Source organism: Hetaerina americana, unplaced genomic scaffold (assembly GCF_022747635.1).
Source record: "Hetaerina americana unplaced genomic scaffold, ioHetAmer1.1.p SCAF_2, whole genome shotgun sequence".
Classification (NCBI taxonomy): Eukaryota; Metazoa; Arthropoda; class Insecta; order Odonata; family Calopterygidae; genus Hetaerina; species Hetaerina americana.
In genome coordinates this window covers 77,884,141-77,907,591 of record NW_027286763.1, presented here as the reverse complement: position 1 = coordinate 77,907,591, position 23,451 = coordinate 77,884,141, and the positions used below count along the sequence as shown (strand labels likewise).

Genomic DNA, 23,451 nt, shown 5'->3' with positions numbered 1-23,451 from the left:
AGCTTGATTAATGATTAATCTGCAAACCTAACATATTTTTTAAATTCTCCACCAATTTCATTTCTATCTCCAGTTCTTCCCATGCCTCTTTAACCCATTTCCTCCTCATATATGTTTATATGCACGGGTGATAATGGACACCCATGTCTCATCCCTTTATTAACACTACCTATTACAACTCTTCATCCGTTACTCGCACCTGAGCAGTCTGAGACATGTATAAGTCTCCTATCCCTCCAATTGACACCTATTTTCTGCAATATAATCATTGATTTTATCGATTTGCTTTATCTTATACCTTATCAAAATTTATGAACAAAAAAAATATCCTGATTTTAATCAATTTTCCTTTCTATCAGTAACCTCCATATGATTGTGGAATGACTCGCAACCTCTTCCCTTCCTGAGCCCAAGCCGATCACTCCCGAGGTAATCATTTTATCTCATCTTAATTCCTATACTGATGATATTAGCTGCTAGCGAAATAAAGCTTATTGTTTTTTAGTCCTCACACATGGCCTTTTCCTTTTTTGAGATGAGAACTAACACTGATTCAACGAAATATTCCGGCCAAATTCTTCCCTCATAAAAGCTACGCATCAATGAAAAAACTCTTACTTCCTCTTTTTCCTAAACCCTTTTCAAACAAAGGATTTCCGCGGGAATGCTATATATCCCCGTTGCCTTATTTAGTTACAAAGTGTTATTTAACTATAAACTATAATACTCTTTTCGATACATGCTAACCTGTTTGAAACCATTTGTACACTTACGGTGTACGACATTGTCGCGGTGTATTTATTGTATTGAACTATTTACATTCTATACTATGGGTCTTAAGATGTAAAAATAAGAAAAACAAAATTTACACTAATTACAGAAGTCAACATGACGACTTCACATCATAAGATACCCAGGTGTACTTGGTATATTTTTTTCGAATGAATTACAGGTAAACTAAGTGTACACTGTTAGCATAAAGATTTTAGTGAATAAAAATTAATAGCCATTAAAATCTATCATTCATCACATATAAAAATATTTCGATAACTATACTCATCCTTCTACAGAAATTGTTCTCATTATCCTTACTCGAATTAAACACCATAGTTCTCTGGAATAAAAACCTGTCATTTTCTCCATTAAATGTATTTTATTTTATTTTTTATACTCGTTGCCTTCTATTTTTATTACCTTCCACTTTAGCTTTTCAGATAAAGTACGCTTTTCAAACTTGACACCAAAATAGTGTCAGATCATCAAAAGGTAAAACGAAGGCCGAGCAGGTACGTTGTAGCCACTGAAAAATCGGGAAGGTTAAGTGTGAGTAACATACAGCTATCGCCGAAGGTTAAAAGTGGCCACCATCTGAACAGGAAGCGGTCATTAGAGTCTACCTAAGTAACGATGGTGATCAGTGCCCTGCACGCTTTTAGGTCATCCTTACCACCGTCGATCGCCAACTTTTTCGAAACCGCGATCGGCTGCATCGCGTAAAATTAGTGGAATGTCACGATGTGATCGCTGACGCAAACATTCACTTATTTATCTTCATGGAGCGTCTATTTATCGCCTGATTTTAGCCGGGAAATGGGGTCAGTCGCGCTGCATCTCATCGAGGGGCGAGATTCACAGGACATAAAGAGGCCGTCACGCTTTCCCACCTTTTTGGAACTATGAAATCATCTGTGCACAAAATATATGCATCGTTGATTCAATACATCCAGCGTACCCCTTGCATAGGTTTCGCACCGAATCTGCGCAGTCTATAAAATGTATCATTCTGAGAACACTGCAGTGGCAAACTGTCCACACCCATACAAATTTATTATCATCGCCACGAGCGTTTGAAATGCGAGCAAATCTAACGCATTGCAAATGAGAAATTTGTATTGGACGGAATTCAACGAAAAAAAATTACAACTGATTGGATGATGGCAAAAAGGCTTGATCTGATTAGTATATATTAAAAGAAGTAAACAGTTGCGCTATGGATTAACCAGGGTTCAAATAACCCAGGAGATTGACTGAAAAATGTCTGTGGTGTTTTTAATTCCATTCTCTCTCTGCACCCGATAATATACTACCTTGAACAAAAAGTTCCCGGAATAACCACCGTGTGGCGCTCCCATCGTTCCGATTTGAGTTCTGTTTTTTTTGTTAAATTGGTACATCTGTTGTTGATATTCCCTTTAAATCTTAGTGTCATAACTTGACATTTGCAAAAGTTACGTAGCCAAGAGTACATCTATCTCTGTGTGTGTTGGCGATTTTTTACAATTGCAGAAATGGATTTAAATTTGCAACAACAAACTTGTATTAAATTTTGCGTAAAAAACGGATTTAGTGGCGCACGGACGTTGGAAATGTTGGAAAAGTGTTTCGGCAACGATTCTCTAAAAAAAACGGTCGTTTACCAGTGGCACGAGCGGTTCAGAAGTGGTCGTGAGTCAATCGAAGATGATGAACGCAGTGGCAGACCATCGACATCGAAAGTCGGTGAAAAAATTGATAAAGTAAAAGAAATGTTGGTCAATAACCGCAAATTAACCATCAGAGAAATAGCGGAGGACTTGAACATTGCCTATGGATCCGCCCAAGACATTGTGGTTAATGATTTGGGTTTCCGTCGTGTAGCATGCCAAAAGACCTCAATTTCATGCAAAAAAGAGACCGTGTTGACGTCGCAAAAGACATGATTTGCGAGGCTGAATCCGATCCCATATTCATCAAAAGGATCATTACTGGAGACGAGACGTGGGTTTATGAGTACGACACGCAATTCAGACATCAGGCAAGTGAATGGCGTTCACCAAATGAGCCGAGACCAAAAAAACCACGTCGTTTTCAGTCAAGAAAGAAGGCAATGCTGACGGTTTTCATGGATTACAACGGTGAAGTGCATCATGAATTTTTGCCAGAAGGCCAGACAGTAAACAAAGAGTATTATTTGGGCGTTATGAGACGTTTGCGTGAAGCAATTCGCCGAAAGAGACCAGAAATGTGGGCAGAAAACTCGTGGATTTTGCACCATGATAACGCACCGTCGCACAGTGCTATCATTATTCGTAATTTTTTGACGAAAAATGCAACAAATACCATCCAACAGCCACCGAATTCACCTGATTTGGCTCCCTGTGACTTCTTTCTGTTCAATCGAGTTAAAAAACCATTACGGGGAACGCGTTTTAGCAGCCGAGAGGAAGTAATGGAAAAATCGCAGGAAGCACTGATGGACATACCGAAAACCGACCGTAACTTTTGCAAATGTCAAGTTATGACACTAAGATTTAAAGGGAATATCAACAACAGATGTACCAATTTAACAAAAAAAAACAGAACTCAAATCGGAACGATGGGAGCGCCACCACACGGTGGTTATTCCGGGAACTTTTTGATCAAGGTAGTATTTGACAATGAACGTCAGATCTGAAGTAAAGATTAGACGTATGAGCTGGTATGGGAGGTATAAGTTGACAGATATATCATTACGCCTTTGCTTGGATTTTGCTAACTCCATTCACCAGCTGCCAAGAGTAAAGCAAAATTCTAGGTTTGTCTTCAATTATTCACTTCCTCTAAGGGAAAACAAAGCATGAAAATTCGGTTTCAGAATAAGGTTTAAGGATATAACTTAGGAAAAACATAAAAATTCACAAAACAATAGCTTTAATAATGTGATAACCACAGCTATCGACGCGAAGATCGGATTATTATGTGAGGTTAGATAGTATACTAAGCTCAACGGTTTGTCAAATTCACGTATGAGGATAGTGGAGCCAGTTCCTTTCATTGTGCCGCCTGTGGTTTCCCAGGAAGTTCTAGGACCCGAAAAATCACGTAGCTTGGGTGAAAATGAGGGTGCTCAGATGCGTGCACGTGTTTTGAATCCGGATCTCTTGGTCAGAAGTCCCTTACGTCCCTTAATAATGTAATAGTAATATAGTAATTCTAATTTATTATAATTACGGAATAAAAATAAGGGCCTAGAAGATAGATGTCATAAATTTATTTTCACGTAAAAATTAAAATACAAATTGATCATACTTCAAAATGTGTCAAATAGGAGATTCGTATAATATCCAGAGACAAAATGCGGTATAAAAAATCTACACCAATGGAGATCTCACGGGAAAATATCCAACGCGTTACCAATCTATGAACCGAATGGGTAAAATAGAAATGTATCGAACGGTTGACGACGTAGGAATGCTTCCTTGGATTCGGACACTGTGCATGAAACTGCATCGGTGCTCTATCTGCATTTAGTTTTAGTACCGAAAAACTGCAAAAATTTGCACACCAAAGTATCTTCTCTCCCATTGATTTAAAACTTATAATTCCACGTAATTTTTCATTTCTTCATTTCTGAATGACGCCCATCGACGACTACCTCCATATGATATACCACCATAAACAAGACTCTTGAAATGCATTTAGGGTGTATTTTATTTAATATTTTAATTCATGCATTGAGCATAGCTGTCACGTTTAAAACCACGAGCGTCGCAGTACATGTGACGGTACTTTTGGGGCACTGACAAAAAATCAAGCGGTTATAAAACATTTATAAGACACGAGCAAGGAATTTTTTATCTGATAATTATCTGCGTTACCATTTAGTTCGATTTTTACTGGCGTTATAAAAAAATCGTCAACGGAAAAGGGAAAATAGCGGAAACAATACAGTTAATGTTAATCATTTTCCGGTACAAGTTAAATTTAATTTGTCAGATATTGTTTTGGCGGAAAATTCCAGGGTGTATTCACTTCTTACAGAGAGTTACTACGTACCTCGTTGGATACCTTCTACAAGTCATTTTTAGTATTACCCATAGAAATATTTTGGGGAATATACTATTTTAAACATTAAACTCTCATGGTGGCGTGATTATCGAAAAATATACTTTGAAACTAATATTTTTTGTTTTGAAATTTTTTGTCGATAGTCTGTTGCTCTTTGTTGTATAACATTTTTTTGCACAGAAAATCTGGTCGTCAACAGATTGATTCTTTTGAGGAATAGCTATGTAACGAAATATATTGAAAAACTCGATGCTGAAGCATGAGCTGTGTGCTGCCCTCTACCGCGGGCAAGTCAGGTCGGAGTGAGAACCTTACCGCAGGAAACTCCCACTCCAATTGCGCTGGCCCTCGGACAAAAGAAACAAACGAAAATCTTCTGTTTTCCTCGATTTTAATATGCAAAGATGGCACCAAAGGCTCCTCGAACTGAATTGCATCAAGTGCGTCAAATCGAGATTATCCAAAACAACCGAAAATAAAAATATTTTCACCGAACGGCATATCCAAAGTTCTAAAATTTGGGAAAGGAAGGGCAATTAACGAGAGATAGCGACTTGATGTGGAATTTTGGGACAGATATGAAGAACTCGATGCTTTCAATTGAATTTAGATACGATAGCGACGTTAAACAGTTTCCCGAGGGGGTGGGGTGATAAAAACAGGCTTTGGGCGATAAGAAGCGGGTATCGGCGGTCATAAACAGAAAGGGTTGAAGCAATCACCATGCTTACATTTGACACTGGGAATACACCTCTAAAATCACGCTTTGAAACTGTAGCGTGGATGAAACGTACTTTTTTCATTCGCGGTGTGATACGCATAATGATGGCCTTATTTATCCCTCATCGGCTCTCAAACGTTCGGATATCACGGGACACCTTATCTTCCCGGACGAAAGTTTGTTTGTTTTAAAAAAAATCCATCACGCTGATGATTTTTAGACTACGGTAGCTCAATTGGGATAAGCTCCATCACCCCCCGCCACCCACCCAACTCTCACCCCCAAAGAACTCTTCTCAGTGGCTTTACTTACGGACTTCCGACCGGGGGAAAAAAAGGAACGATCGGCGAGAGAGAGGGAGAGAGAGGGAGAGAGAGGGAGAGAGAGGGAGAGAGAGGGAGAGAGAGGGAGAGAGAGGGAGAGAGAGGGAGAGAGAGGGAGAGAGAGGGAGAGAGAGGGAGAGAGAGGGAGAGAGAGGGAGAGAGAGGGAGAGAGATGGAGAGAGAGGGAGAGAGAGGGAGAGAGAGGGAGAGAGAGGGAGAGAGAGGGAGAGAGAGGGAGAGAGAGGGAGAGAGAGGGAGAGAGAGGGAGAGAGAGGGAGAGGGAGGGAGAGTAGAGAGATAAAGGGAGAGAGGGAGAAAAAAAAACGAGCGGACAATCAAACATTCCGAGTCGAATTTTCCTACTTTTGGGTGGCTTTCCAGGCCACATGAAAATTTCTTGTTAACAGGTCATGAATTTCATCACTGCCTCTTTAACTTTCCACCTGCCCCACTCGGGCGGTCATAAATACGTTACCGGAATACGGGCGTGCACTTTGCGGCGCTCTTAAACGGCGGCCGGGTTGGCGCAGCGCCGCCTGCTGTATAAATGCACGGCACACCGACAAAATTAGTTAAACCGATAGGGGAGGAGAGAACCATGGGAATTTTTCCTACTGCAGCCTGGAGGGCTTAATTGGGCGAATGTCGGTGTTCATTTGGAGCATTCCACTTTTTTTCAATCTTTTTTTAAGCCGGCGCAAAAAAAATACTTCGCTCCCTGGTTTTAATCCGATGAACCAAATGCCTTATAGGATCAGGAAACGAAGGCTGGTTAGGATTTGGAATTGATCGCAGTATCTCCACGTATTATTTCACCTTTCCGTTCGGCTGCGAAAAATAATGACCGACGTAATTAGGGTAGCAGCTCAGAATTTATACCTGCTACGCAGTTTTTCTCGTCGATTCCCCAAAATACGTTCCCATCACTAAATTAAAATTTTACTATCCATCTGATCATGCTATCGATGATATTTAATGAAAATTAATCATAGGAAGGAAGCAAGTTTTTTTCGTGATGAGTTTCCTCTTGATATGTTCTGGAAATGCGTCGCAAATAAAGTTTTTTTCCAATGAGGAGATTCAATGGTGAGAGCAATAAAAAATTACCCACATAAATTACTTATAATTTAACTTCAAATTTCAAATGTAAAATTGCAGATGGCTAAACATTCGTTCATTCATTCACCTGCTGACGCATATTCAAAACCTTATTGTGATTTTTCCTTTTAAATAAGGTCGCAGAGCTGAAATATGAGATTAATAAGAATTTTGAAAAATAAAAGGCATTATTTATTTTATAATGTTAATGGATATTATGGTACTGAGTGCTTCTGTAAATAACTTTCTCTAACAACATCAATCAAATCCAAAGCCTTTATTATTCTCTCTACAATGACACGTGTTCACGTAGCTTAACCAATGGGAATACTGCTATTGCCCCTTATGTGAGAAGTCTGGATTATTGTAAACATTACTAAAAATAATTGTTATTAGTCGAAGACATCGTGATTCGATATATCAACGAATTATCGTTAACATGGATATCGATCATCTTATGCGTTATTATTTCATGGCGTATTGCCATTGGACGCCTCATTTTCACGCTCAAACGTTATGTTTATAATTTTACATTTTAATAATTTTGTTTACATATAACGATGTAAACGAAATGCTACTGATTTTTGACACCTGAACAATATAGTTTGCTTTTGGAGAATATTTACCTTTTTAAGGACAGATTTTCGCATTCTACGATATTAAATCCCTTTGATTATCACCCTTCATACAGACACGAGACGAAAGCTCAACAATTGAACAGAATTATCTCTTCTAATTACTACACAGTCCCCGGGAAACATTTTATGCTATATATATATATATATATATATATATATATATATATATATATATATACATGTCTATATGTGTTTCTATATTGTTTGTTGCTGTCCAATTTATTATTCAACACTTCCGAGTTACATCGTGTTTATATATATATATATATATATATAAACACAAAGTGTGCAATGCAAGTGCATTATGACTAGTAATACATTGAATTATGTCAATTTTACCCATTTTCTTCGAAAACTAGGGCAAAAATGACGACTACGACGACTAGCAAATTTTGATATGATTTATATCTGCGATTGACATCCTCATAAGCATAAAATTATGAGCTCTCTTTCATCTCCATCGGTATTTATTTCAGCCTGAAATATCATTACGTCGAATTTATGAATATTGTGAAGATTCTTAAGAACACTTCACATTATTACCCCTCACACCTCCACCATTATTCTTTGTTTTATTTGTGAATTTTGCCCTTTCATATTTCAACTAGGATTCGAATAAAGAGTAAAAATTAAGTTATGCTTATGTTTGATTGACTATTACCTAATTATATCATTGATTAATTATCACTTGTAATTTTATTTGCTCTTTCTGTTATGTTTTAGAAGATTCTCCCGCTATCTGAATTTCTCCATATGCGATTCGTCGAGGAGGATTTCCAAAAACTATAAATTGGGCGCACAAACGTCTTGTTTTGGTTCGTAATTAAAGCATTTACGAGGGTCATCCGGAAAGTAGTACCCGTTCGTGAAATAAAGACACAAAAGTAAATATTAACAAACATAAAAAATTTTATTTGAAAGAGGATACTTTAAACTACTTCTCAACATAATCTCCAAGCAAATTAAGGCATTTGTCATAACGTGTGACAAGTTTCTGTATTCCTGCTGCATAGTCCTTCGCCGCCAGCTCATTGAGATACGCGAGGGACCCATCTTGCACAAATTTTTGCATAATGCAGATGGTGTTTAACAATTTCATGAACAATTGTTCAAGAAACATTGGGAAAATGCTCACAGATGTCATCAATTGTGACGCGCCGATCGTTCCTCACGAATTCGTCAACTGAGCTCACCAGTTGGTCTGTAATGACAGACGGTCTCTCCGAACGCTCATCGTCGTGTGTGTTCCCCCTCCCCATGTTGAAGTTGCGACACCACCGCCGAACAGACGACTCGTCCATTACATTGTCTCCATACACCTCCTTTAATTGGCGATGAATATCACATGGGCGAACGTTTCTTGCATTGAGGAATTTAATCACTGCCCTCACTTCACAACTGGCGGCGTTCTCAATTTTTTTAAACATTGTAAACAATCACAGAAACAACACAGGCAATGCTAGCGTCACGCAACTTGGCTCAGAGAAGGCAGACAAGCCACTGAAGCTATCTGACCTCGTCCAGCGGCTACTCGCGTCGTCAGCACTTCATGCGGCACGAACGGGTACTACTTTCCGGATGACCCTCGTAATAGTTCTCCCTCTCTTTGGGAGTTTTTCACTACTCTCTATACTCCTCTGTGGGTATCTAGATATCTTCAACTTATTACAGCTATGATTATACATTTAAAACAAGCTAATCGAAGTCATAGTGTTCATTACGGCGAATTCACACTGTTTCGTGCTATTAATGTCATCTTAACGCGAAGGAAAAAGGGATTTTCATGTGCGGTTTTAATCTGTAAATAAAATTGTTTAATGAGTATTCCAATTTTATTAGATATTTTATCAGCGTAATGACTGGTCTATTTCTACTCGTTCCAGGTTCGACAGAATTGCCTTATCCTTGTCATCTCTTGCTTATTGAAATTTATAAATGCAAATATCACATGCTCGAATAATAAAATTTGACATTTTAATGAGAGAACTGCGTCTTGAACCCCAAGATCCGCACTCGGTGATTATCAAGCGGTCATCATTCCCACGCGATTTCCATTTGAATGTTTATTGAGAAGGAAGAGGGAAGACCATTGGCAAGAAAATCGTGCGTTCATTTTCATACGCTTAGTATTCATAACAAAGGAGTTTTTTTCCTTAAAATATTTTCACACCTCTCTTGAATTCTGAATAAAACAATAGCATGGATTTCGGTTCTTTCGTGCTGAGGAGTCCTGCCCTGCGTTTAATATTCAACGGCAGATTAGGCCGCACGGGAACCGTGACCACCAGGAGTTACGCCCAACACTCAAGCATTGCCAATTAGACCAACAATTATGCTATCGAAGTTGTACATTCCCTGCATTAGGTTAATTACATTGGAAAAGGAATGTTCGATCGAGGGAAGTTGAGATAAATTGTAGAATCCTTTGCTTGATATATTAATTGTGCACTTTAGGTTTTGCTCGAGATTAACTATCAACTAAGACCTGAATTGAAATTCAGCACTCATTATGCTTGGAGCTATTAGATACCATTAAGCTATTTAAACTTGTGTAATGAGCTACAATTGCCACTTAATCACAATTCTACCCATTTGTGAACCCTTATGGATGAAAAAATCTCACGTGGTTGATGATATGTACCGTTTATCATATTACATAAAGTTCCTCAGAAATGCAAGGTATATTTTTACATAAAAATGCCAGTTTTGGCCTTGCATTGCGGTTGATTGTTCGAAAATTCGTATTAAATACAAATAAAGAGACAACACTGAAAGTTTAGTTGGGTAATTCCAAATATAAATACTCAAATTCTCATGCGCAAATTGTCTTATAGTAATTCTTCTCCATATTTAATAAAATTCAATGAGAGCTACTTATTAATACCGTCGAATAACTATAAAAACTGAAAAAGAATATACATAATATAGCGATAAGTTAAAATCATATAAATGGGTGTGCAATCATGAAAGTTTATGCCACGAATTGTTAAAAAGGAATTAAAGGCAAACGATGGATATTTTACCAGGTTAACAGTTAGAACATCCATTTAATGCGTTTTGATTTATTTATAACGAATCATTAGGGCATACAGCTCTGTGCAAAAGCCAGATGTAAAGCTTACCACACTGTTTGAATAATGATGGATGGAGTCCGATACATCCAATCAGGATTTGACTCTTTGATTTCTTATATTCTCCTTTTGAGCATCATCTTCTTATTTAATTGCCAAGAATGTTAGTTGATGACTTTGGATACTGGGAATGGACGTTGTAAATCATAATTTCTAAGGCCATAAATATTTAACCGTCAAAATAATGTTCCTGATCTAAAAACAAAATTTGAGTCGATTGAGTGCTTAAAAGTTAGTATTTAAAAAAAAGGTACAGTGAAAGGTCAAGGCCAAGTATTTACAACAAATAATGGCATTCTGTACTAATTATACATAATTAAAAAGGGCACCAGGAAACATTGAAGATCAATCTGAAGATTGAGCACGTAAGAAGAGAGTGTTACGAATAATACGTTCTGGGAAATGTCCTAAGTGTTAATTTGATGCAAGACGAAATACATAAAATGAGGATATTTTCATTTTACGAGAGACAAACCTTGACAAAGTTTCAAAAATATTTATATTTATCCACGAGTAAAAATAAAGAAAAAAATACAATGCTGAATTGAAATTGGAAAGCTTTAGCAAGGAATGAAAGCTAGATATTTTCAAAATAAGTTTAACACAATTATAATTAATCATACATTTATTTTTAAACTAAATATATATATATATATATTTGAGTCATTAAAAAAATATTATTTTTCTGAACTAGAATTTGAATTTAAAAATTTTGGGCAAACCCCAATGAAATTATCTAATAAAAATATTAGCTCTACGTAAATTGAATGAAAAACCACATGGTTCTAAATTGGAGTGGGGGAGAATTGATCATAATCTTGGTATTATTTTCACACACCAAGCTTCAATTTTTTATTTTTAGTTAGGAAAAGTTAATGAGGTCTCCTAATTAGAGAAACATTTTAACGGCTACTCTCTCCTTATATTTATATCCCCATGACTTGTGAGTTTGCAGGCAGATACCTTCTCTAATTCTGGAGTTCGTAAACAGATTATGAAAATCATGCACAGATCATGAGTCACTCTCTCCATTGCACTCCAATAGTAAAAGAAATTTATCGGTTGAATGAAATGGTGTTTATTTGACCAGAACCGATTTTTTCGCACGATTCATGAAGAGATTGAAATAACAATATTCAATCGCATACTCGTGATTCAAAATTAGGCGCACTTATTTAAGGCGCCTTCATTAAATAAAATATCCAAATATCGAGTTCCATATAATAGGAAAAGTATCAGTTAGCCAATGACAAGGAATGTATTTTTGGAAGGGATTTACCATGAAATCGAGCGTTATTTATGAAACATTCGATTTAAATTTAATATGTATAATTCCATGGGATACTAGGTATGTGAAGACATATACATTTGATATTATGATGCTTAATGTGACGAAAGTGCAAAGAAATATCAACATTGTCAGGAAAAATTTAAATATACTAATTTGAATAATAATATTATTCCAATACGCAAAATATATTATTATACTTTAATTAGATTAGATGATACTTCTACAGTGTGAATTTATTAAGACAACATTTGATACTTAAAAAAGAGAAAACCTCTTCGGATTTTTAGAAACTAATATTATTCTCAATTTTGCTTAATTAAAAAAATTTTGGCCGCTGAAATTAAGGAGTTATTTAGAGTTTTTTTTCGATAGATGCATATATATGTTGGTTTAATGAATAATTAACAAATTAATTACATAATATAGCATAAACACCAAAGTTTGAGTGTTGCGTTTTGGAAACCGAGTTTAAGTTTCATTAAAAACCCTTATGTACTAAAATGAATATGATTTAAAATGATTATTTCCCATCTTAATGGAAAACTGCCACATTATTGATGAAAATTCAGAATTTCCTCATTTTTATGGGTAGTTATAAAACTACGATACTTACACGATGAAAGAAATTGAGAGTTTTCAACGAAGAGTGAAAAATGTTTCTTCATAACCCTGAAAATTCCGTGCTACAAGCTAAAAATGCCCATCTGCTAAACTTTTTCCGACAAGTAGAAGCATATGTTCAATTGAGAGCTTGAACTCCACCTACGAGAGGAGCCTTTTAACAAACGCGATCGAGATTAAGCGTGTCCATGTGGAATCAATTCTCCATAGGAACGGCGTAATTTTTTTATTACACTCTCTATAAATTTCACCCTCCATTATCAACCAAGACTGAATTTTCATCATAACAAATTAATTTTAAAAGAACTTAAGGTTGGCCTATGGGATCGTTATGAATAAAACACGAAATAGCAGGCTTAGTTCCTGAGACCATCCAAAATGATTACACAGTATTTTATTTCCGCTGAGGAGAAGAAACGAATTGAATCGGAAATTTTGCGAGCTTGTTCCAAATAAAAGGGGAATTCCATCTTCCGTTCTCTCTCCGGCAACTCAAACATACCCCACGCTCGTGAGAATAAAGTTGACTTGAAAAAAAAACTGCGACGAAAATTATCGAACGCTCCACTAAGCCGTGTAGTATCCACCAGAGGACGGACCAAATATCCTCTCTCGTTCCCAGAAGACGAAACTTGCTTGTTCATTAGCGTGAAATCATCCGTTGGCTCGCTCTCACTCCCCCAAGAGCTCGCCATCCGAGTCTCATTATCTGTTTCTTCAAACATGCTCTTTTCTATTTCTTACTACTTCTTCATCTCCTCCACCATTACGCACTTCTCCATTCTCCATTCTTTATTCTTAAATTTTGGGGAATAAATCCTCTCACTTCCACTCTACTAACAATTCTTGTTCATTTTGGGGAATACAGATCTAGGCTATAGCAGGACCCGAGTAGTAGCACACATTTTGGAATCGATAGGTTCATACTTATGGGCGGAAGCATGGGTGTTTTACGTATAAAATTTACATCAAAAGTGGAATTATATTTTACTACTCTTAGAAGTATTTGCATGTATATTAAACTATACAATATTCAACTTAAATCTATAAAACGAATTGTTGATATCTCCGAAAGCCAAATTTTAAACAACAATGCTCTGTGACATTTATAACAGTAAACTACAAAAGTGGTCACAAGGAATTTATTTTTTTTAACTGAATAAATTCGTTTTATATTCAATCTTAATAGGGACTAAATGCCATATAGGTTAATATGATAATAAAGTAACACAACCATCATAAAATGGTCGTGGTTATATATAGACATATATCCTTGAAACAGGGCAAGGTTTCTAATTCCTCAAAATAATAAGATATACTCTTGTTTTTTGATGGATGATGGCAACAGAGAGAATTAAGTTTTCATCTATACTTATATATTCATAATATAAAGAAATATATGATAAAAAAATAAATTGGAATTGTTTATATGTGAAAATATAAGGCTTAAACGAAGCAATGGTGGCAAGGAAAAGTTATCTTGTAATTATATAAAATAATCAATCAAATAATTCATGAAATTCAGTATTCAAAACAAATATATTATAATCGTGCTAACATTAATCCTAAGCAGTACGAAAACTCATGGTCTTTGACAAAATTAATATCTTTTCTGGTATATTTAGGCAATGATTGCATTATGTTTGAAAAGAGGAGGAAATTATGCCTTTATTATTCATGAAGACCCGAGGTGCTTTGTGAAGAGCACTTTGAGTGAGTACGCCGTCCGTCGGATGGGACGTTAAGTTTCGGACCTCTTGTAGCCTTTCGTACTGAGTAGGCTAATGCCGACGCCGGGTTTCTCTCAACCCTTCGTCCTGTACTGTCCATCCCTAATGGCGCAAATGACCTCCGCTGTTGGTCGCCTCCACTAAACTACTACTATGAACCTCATAGTAGTTTGGCATATATTGAACGGGAAGACAAAAAACAAAAACATAAAAGAGAAATCGTTTGCCAAAAGTAAAATTATAGATAACAGTAATATTACTAATGGGAAATCTTCTGGCAAAATATTTATTAATGAGGCACTAACTGAATATTATAAAAACTTGTTATGGAAAGCAAAGGAAAAGGTAAAGTAAAGGGGAGGGTAAAATTTGGAAAATTTCAGCGAAGAGGTTGGAAAACTCTGAGACCATCACGATATGATCAGAGGATGATCTTGGACTGTTCTAAGACATTTTTTTTTAAATATTGACTATTTAGGGATTGGTTTTCAAAAGTTAAAAATCCAAATAATCGCTGTGTTCACATGACATTCTTCTTACCTCCTCTTTTGCACAAAATTTTAATTTTTCAACTATGCACCTAAGGCCATTGAGAAAATGTTGGTGTGAATCAAATGTTATTCTTAATCATCTGTAAGTATATCTCCAGTTTGATATAGTGATATTTACTGAGGTGACTATAAGCGAAACAGAAAGGGATTTTTATCAACAGAGAGGATATAAAAAAATACCAAAAATTGAAAACTAAAACAAGAGGTGGTGGTATTACATAATTTGTAAACAAAAAAGTTACTTTCAATGAAAATTAATTACCCTCACATGCAAGTGAGCTAATGTACGGTGAACTGGCATTGGAAAATATTTGTGTTTCTTTAATGATAATACATAGGCCACCACATTTGAGTATAAAAGATTTCGTAGAATTTGTAAACTCTTTTGTTGATAATGAAGGTTTGAAGGAATTTAATGTTATAGGAGACAAAAATATCACTCTTAAGAATAAAAATAATTATTCTGTGATTAGTTTCGGTAGCATATCAGCAGGTTTAAATAGACAAATCCAACAACATTTGCAACTCTTATAAACAAGAAAAATACCTAAAGTAAAGATATTTCTTCATTTGATTACGGCCGGCCTGTATTTCTTTATAAAACAGGAACAGGAATGGAGAAAAACTTAAAATATCAGAATTTTCTTATATGCGAAAGAAAAACTTTTTTTATTACTAAAATATTTTCAAAACCTTTTTTACTATTATGATGAATTGTATCCCCAAGCCATCAGCACCAACTTCCTTTTATAGCAAGACAATGACTTAAGGTTTAGAAAAAATCATTTCTCTATTTAATATTTATGCCGTGGTTTACAAATGACTACCCATACAAATACTATTTTCCGTTACACAAAGAAAATAACAAAAAATAACCACTGAAATAAATATTTCGTTGATATCTGACTTGAGTTACAATTCACTCATCAAATATTTCATGAAAAATCGCGTCGATGTGTTACAGAGATTGAAAGAGGGAAATACGGACCTCATATATATTATGCAGTGCTGTTCAGAACCCCTGGCTTATTAATTTTGCTAACGCGCCCGTACCACCCTGAGTGAATGAATTATTTTTGGGAACACGGAGACAAAAAAACCAACTTTTAGCGAAGCTACAACCTATCTATTGCTTAGATGCTTGGTGGAAATTAAACTCAAGTCGAACTTAGCTCAATTACGTGTGAAATTCCAGATTGGGAGGGACGGCCCCTTTCCCCCAATTTCCTGCGAATTTCGCGCAGTGCTGGTAAATACAAAAATTACACAGCTTGTGTCGAACTTTTTGTGCCCGCGGGCATCACTCGCTTTTGAGTGGAGGGCCCTTAGGCCACCTCCGACACTCACAGGCCTGCACTCTACATTTGTCTTGGAGACAGATGAAAATAAGTTTTCTCTCCCAAACTCCTCCTTTGTACTTTTCTCATTCCTAACCTTCTAATCAACTCGCATACTCCACATCCTTTAATCCCAGTCTCTTCTCAACACTGCCTTTTTCGCATCCTACCCTACCTCTTGCGTGATTTAGACCCTTTCTTTCCTACCACACCATCGTTTTCCCTTCCCACCCAGCACCCTGTAAGATCTCTCCCTCCCTTATCTGCGCCCGCTATCGGCTTGGGCATCCATCTCCGCGGAAAGACTCCTCCCTTCCACCCATCCTCTCCTTTCCCCCCTTACTATCCATATCTAATCCACCTTAGCATTCCCCAACTTCCTCCTTATCCGTCCAATACATCTTCTTTCCCTATTTCCCCCTTCATCCCTCTCCCTAGATCCATTTTTTATATATCGAGGATGGAAGTAGAGGACTCCTCCTCGGCCCCTTCCTTTTTTAATCGTGGAAAACCGACGATGCTACCCGAATTTTGAACGGGTGAGTGGAGACGCGTTTGGTTTTTTTTCCCTTACCATCCCCTCCCATATCCCTTCTCTCCCTCCGTGTTCTTAGAAAGCGTATTTTGATCGCGTCGGCCGTGGAATGAGAGCTATTTATCTCTGGGGCGCAAATACGCGTGACATTAAAAAAAACATTAATGAAGAAATGGGACGTAAATTCCGCCCCCAAGCGGTGAACCTTCCACCACAGGACGAAAAGGGGGCTCGTTATTCACCGGTGCGTTGGGACGATGAATCATCATCACCAACGCGAGCCGTTCACCTTTTTCGAAGTTGACGCGACGAAGAGTTCTCGGGGCGTTCCAATTAGCGAGAAACAATTTTGTGGGGGTTGGGAGAGCGAGTTCCTGAAAGTACGGAGCAGCTTAGGGTGATCCTGCTCTACGTGAGGGAGAAATAAACTCAGTTCACTTTCTTCCGAAGCCTTAAAACTCATACTCCAAAGCCCCAGGTATACATGAAAATTTTTAGAAAGTCTTGGTTGCGTTCTATTTTCTGAATCGTTTCCTTTGATTTCGTTCAATAGTTCTATGTTAATCGAATATAACCTAAATCTCATTTAATGATGATGAGAAGTAGGGAGGGAGGAAATCCGTGGTCGTTTTGGCCTAGATGATAGACTCCTTGAAAAACTTGACAAAATGAGCCATGGATATTACTTCTAAACCGCGGCAATGGTCAGACCTTCATTTTCCTACTGGAGTCATAAAAAGTAAACAATATGTGGGAGTTGTGTTTAGTATAGAAATTAGTTTGCAAAAGGAATAGTGACACCATCACCTCGTATCTTATTTATTTCCGGAACGATGGAGGTTTTTGTGTAATTTTGGGGGAATACTTCATTTCAATGAGCTTTGATTCGTAAATAACCGCGTAGAATTGAATTTATTGCCAAAATCCCTTGATTTGTTTCGAAATCACTTCAGCCGTTTACTTAACTTTGACAATTTCTACATTTTTCACTTTATTTGACAATCGATTTCTCAACTACTTCCAATCCTCTTCGGCAACCCTGTTTTCCACCTCTTATGCTGAAGAAATTCAATTTTCAACGAGTTGCCGAAGAAATAAGCTTTCTGATATCGGTTTTCGTACGCAAAAAATACATTTAGTGCCTTATCAAAATCGGAATATTGAACATTTTTCCTTAAGAGCGGGTGGTTAAATAATGGCTTTCATGTTTTCACTATCTTATTTTCCAAGGCTATCTGAAAAATCAATCCTTTGCACATATTAATCAAATCTCTATAATACCTACACAAGTAATAAATCTAATATACACTTCAATCTTTTTACTAATAAGCATTTATACTTGGTTAGTATTACTCTTAAAAATTGCATACGTATATTTAAGTAAATTATAAAAACTTTCCCCATGCATTAATTAAAAACAAACTGCACAGATTTATAAGTATATATGCCGTTTTCACCCAGGAAGTATAACGTTTTCGGAACCAAGCCTCAACTGTCAAAGTGAGAGAAATATCATTTTTCGAATATTATCTCTCTGGATACTCTTAAAATGATAATTACATGAAAACAATAAAATCATATAATGAAGCCTAAAAAAGACCCTACAGAATTTTTCACCTTATTAGTTTATTTTGATAACAGATATTACTCGCAAAATTTTTATTTTTACTCATTAAATTTAATCAAATCCTATTTGAAAGAAAATTTTTTTAACAACGAATCTCTGGTAACTAAAATTTAATCGTAAAAAAAGAAGTCGGAATCTCTTTCTGTTTTGCAGGGAGAGACCGAGCAATCGCTGTTATATTAAACGGGATCGGGTGGCAATTGTATAGGATACTTTCGAAAAAGTAATATTTGAAAAATGCCCTCACCTCCCTTCCCCAAAAACCCTCTCCATCACATTGCTAACGCGTTGTTTTTTCCTCATTAAATAAAGTTTTATGAAAAAACGCCTGGCAATTTTTGGTCCAAAACTTCCGCTAGTAAGAGACAGAGAGAACACGGTTGGGAAACGGTTCGCGTTAAACACGACGTGGTGTGAAGCTGCCTTTGAGACGGAGTTTAGGGGGGAGGAATGGGTGGGTGGGCATGACCTAAGAGGGAGACAGTCCTCGCAACGCCTATTAACGAGCGACTTGATTAGAGAAAAGTAAAAAAAGAATAAAAATAGTGTGGGGGCGGGGAAACAGAGAGAAAGAGTGAGAAAAAGATAGATCGGGAGTTGTGGGCATATGGGGACCGCTCGTTTAACACGTGTTCGGCTTTTGCTGCGCTCGGCCACTGCGGATTGGTTAAGCGTGACCCACAAACCAATGCTGCACCTCCTGCAAACCGCACCCACATTTCCTCCCTCTTCCTGCTCTCTCTCTCTCCACCCTTCCACTTCGCGCCGCCATCCCCCCTGCCGCGGGGTCACATTCGATTCATGATACGGAACGACAATGCGAACGAGTGTGAACGAGTTGGCCTGTGTGTGAGAAATCGTGGAAATATCTCTCTCTCGGCCCTTCATTAAGGCTTCCCGGGGTCGGAGAGCCGTGGCGTTAAATATCAGGTTACACGAACGAGCTTTATAAGGTCACGCGGTACTTTGCTGACACTTTTATTTGCTTGCACCGCCCGCCGTGTCGTTTATTATTTCCATCTAAATTTCTAATGTTGGTACTCGGAAACTTATGAGATCCACGGACTTTTTAATTTTCAGGGCAAGATGCCGGCCGATGTACAATTGTCTTCCCGAGCAAACCTTTAATATGGAAATAGTTGCTCCACAAATAAACTTTTTTCATATGCCGTGAAATTGATTTTTTCCATGGTGGATATATTATTTGATTTTTTGATTTTACCCAGAGGTTAAGAGGTAACTTTTTTGATTTTGGAATTTGTTTAACGGTAGTTGTCATCCATTGCAAGTCCCAAATAAAGTACTGAGTTATTTTTATACAACACATACATAATTTCAATGATACTTTCAGACAAAGTAATATCTGTACTTAAATACGTGCAATATAATGATATCCATAATTACCATATGCTGTAAAAAAATGAAGCAACATGCAAAGCCTTGAAACGATAAATTTCCCACAACATTGTAAGATAGTTCTTTTACCCTGGTTGAAAACCAATCCAATGCATGGAATTACACTTAAAAACTAAGCTAAAATATTTGATTACTTTCAGATTAATAATTCCCAACTTGAGGAAACTGGCGTCGAATGAAAATCACGCATCGATATTATTAGGAAACGAAATTATTGGCACTGGAGATATATTAAATTAAAAAAAAATCAATACTTAATTAAAATCAGTGCCTGGAAAATGAAGGCGACGCTAAAGAGTAGGAATAAAGCAGTCAATTAGAATAACTACCTTTCCCCAGTCCAGGGCGATGATTGTAGAAAATCCTTCCAATGGCGTCTCGGCCGAAGACCTCGCTCCAATTTGTCAGTGCGCATCACGGATATTTGCAAACTATCGCCCCAGGCGGCGGGGTCTCACGAGGAAAATGACGCGGGAGGAAGGATATCACCCACCCGATAAAATCCATTATTCGCACCTACGTTTTTTTGCTACGATCCGCGGTCGGGAGGAGAAAGGCTTTGAAAGGGCAGGGGTGAAGGAGGGGGAGAAGGGTAGAGTGGTCCGATTCCAAAATTAATAAATGCCCTCACTCCTCCACCTCTTTTCACTCCAATTGGGTCGAACGAATGTTGGGGCATGGCGAGGGGGTGGGTAGAGAAAGGGAGACTGCCTGTGGGAATGAGGATCGCTTGGAATGGACTGAGGGGGCGTCGTGGCGCGTCGCGGCACTCTAAACAAGGCTCAAGGTAGGGCAAATGAAAGCGTCTATTTCTCTCATCGCCTATCCTTTCCTATCGGAAAGTGAGGGAAATGCGGCAGAGGTGAATGGAGTCGAGGATACACAAGAGACTTTCGTTTGCAGCGTTCGTGAAAATGGATATGGAAATGAACCAAATCACAAAACGGATGAATATAAAAGGTTAGGTGAAATTATGACGTTGTATACTAAATTTTGTATGCATGAGGCTCAATGCAACGTTCCAAACGAGTGTGAAGTGGAAAGATTTGACTTAGTTTATTTTATCTCTTTACGTGGGCTAGACTAAATCGTCGCGTCTTACTCCAACTCTGAGATAAGTAGTGTACAAAAAGAGAAAAAAATTATAGAAAGAAAAAAACATCATATTAGGGTTTAAAAGGCACCTTTTTGTGGATATAATGATATTAATTTTGATGGAAATTTACATTAATGAATGTTTATAGCTCAAAGTTGTTGATTCTGTAAAAACCTTAACTATTCATGCCTGCTTTCACTTAAATTGATTGCACATATACTATATACACATGGGATTTTCAGATGATTACTTGTATAATAAATAAGTCACGAAATCCCTCTTCAATTACATATCAATTTTTGAAATTGGAAAAGGAAATTAGAAATTGAGATAATCCTGAATAGTATATAAAAGTTCATTAATCCACATTGCAACCACGTTAATCTGAAAATGAATAGGCTAGTTAAATAGAAATTTCTCTCCAATTTAGGAGGACTTGAATGAATTCCATGGCACGTGATGTCAGAAGTAAGGAATTGACGCCTGCAACTTTGACGATGCCACCCGCAAAACATTACTGTTGTGCAATACACATGCATTTACGGGGGTCATATCTGCATCATGGCATAGGAGTACGGGTTTTTTCCGTGGTGATTTCTGAAACTATGTCGCATATTGTTACAGCGAATTCCAATTCCTAATTTCTCGTGCCTCTGTGAGAAGTATTACTATATCAGGTTAATAATTCACTCAAAGTTGCCAATACTCTGTTTTAGGTATGATTGGTTCTTTTTGAAGAAATAATTTTCTTGGTAAATCCACAATTAGTTAACATAGCGACAAATTATGGCAAGAATCTTGAAATCAATTTCCGCACATGACAAAATTCACACATTAAAAAATATGCATCCTATGTATAATGTTTCGCTCTTTGACATCTATGCATATAAAAGAGCGAAAAATATATAAACGTTTGCATACTTTTGGAAACTCTTAATTTCTGCAGGATTCGGGTTTCGTTAAAAAGTTACCTTTCAATGGGTGTTTGACTAATTGGGTAGAGAGTCTGTCAAAGATGTTACACATTAAAGCAACCTATTGGTCTATTTACAGTATACGTATACATATTTACAGCATTTATTTGAACTATTATCTTTTCTTTGTATTCAAGAAGCATAAATGATGATAATACGAGAGAGTTATTGAATGAAATTATAAGCTACGCCGGTACTCGGTGAGTTTTAAAAATTGTGGGTAAAACTTAGTGAATTTTGGCCTCCGATTCCTCTGGGTTCAATAAAGATACATTCAAAGGAAAACTTCACGTTAATGTGGTTATTTAAAGGACTAAGAAATATATTTTTTGGCAATATTATAACAATATATTCTGAAAAAACATTAACTACTTCAATGCACTTTGAAATAGAAACTGAATAATGTTCCTTTGTGAACCAGTGGAAGTTTCATGCCTTGGTTTTTTTCTCGATAACTTTCGTAGTTCCATTCTTCGAAATGCTCTTCAACAGAATATGCCTTCCATGTCTCTAGTCAAAGTTCACCAAACCAAGCGACAAAGTATGGTCGCGACCGCAGGCTTTGGAAATGCTCACGGCGGAGAGATAAGTGGCATTCTGAGGAGAGTGTATCATGGAGTGGGCGTTGGTGTGGGAAGGGCAAAGCGGGGTTAAGGAAAGCGCAACTCACGTCTACTACGATCCCTGGGAACGGGAAGACCTTGGTTGGCGGCACCTCCTTCGGTACGTAGCGGTAGAACTCCCGTCTGCCCTTGTACCACTTGACAGAATACAGGGGAGCTCCCTCTAGGTCGTATAAGCAGATGAGGGTGGCCGAGTCGCCGGCTTGCACCGCAGCGGGAAGCATTATCCTCGCGCTCCTAAGTGCAGATACTTCCGTCGTTCCTGAAGGAGAGAGATGAAAGAAGAAAATATGGTCATATACTTGGTTAAACGCCGCAGCTTAAGATGACAACTTTGAAATAATTACATCCATGAGGCTCTTAGGTCATCGAAAGGGTCACCTTAGAAAACTTTTTGACGACATCTTTAGATGATCACATGGAGAAATATCGTAAAACCAAATTACAAAATCTGCTAGACTAATTACTTAATCATTTAACATTTATTTTGTTACAACCTATTATGACATGATTAAAAACAGAGCTTTGCAAGTGCATTAGCTTTAAATTTGGACGGTCGTGATTAACTTTGAAAGTCTTACAGTCTCAATTTAAGATAAAACTTTATAATTTATAAACAGATATATTTTATAAAACGGTCACCTAATCCATCAGTTTATTCATACTCACATCGAAAAGCCATATTATGATAGTTTCATATATCGACCTTAAATGGATAGCAGGTATTGGGTATGAAAAATTAAAGAAATAGGCTATTCTTATTATGATTTACATAGCTATTAAATAAAAATAGAAGTAATAAGTAAATAGTAAATATGAAAATGGCCACAAAAGCTAAATCCTAAGAACACAAAAGAATAAGTTCCACATCTCAGGGAGGCAAATATTTACAATAAATTCCGGCCCCCATCTTTACGGCCAGTAGCTACGGGG

At 37.1% G+C, this 23,451-nt stretch overlaps 1 protein-coding gene across 1 annotated transcript in view; it reads right to left on the bottom strand.

The window, feature by feature from the left end:
* The window catches only part of LOC139687592 (uncharacterized), a 144,889-nt gene extending 122,113 nt beyond the window's left edge, over positions 1-22,776 (bottom strand). The window contains exon 1 of the mRNA XM_071584811.1: positions 22,566-22,776. Coding sequence (XP_071440912.1) covers positions 22,566-22,742 — 177 coding nt within the window. The 5' untranslated portion in view covers positions 22,743-22,776. The remainder of the gene's footprint in view (positions 1-22,565) is intronic.
* Between the last annotated feature and the right edge of the window lie 675 nt (positions 22,777-23,451).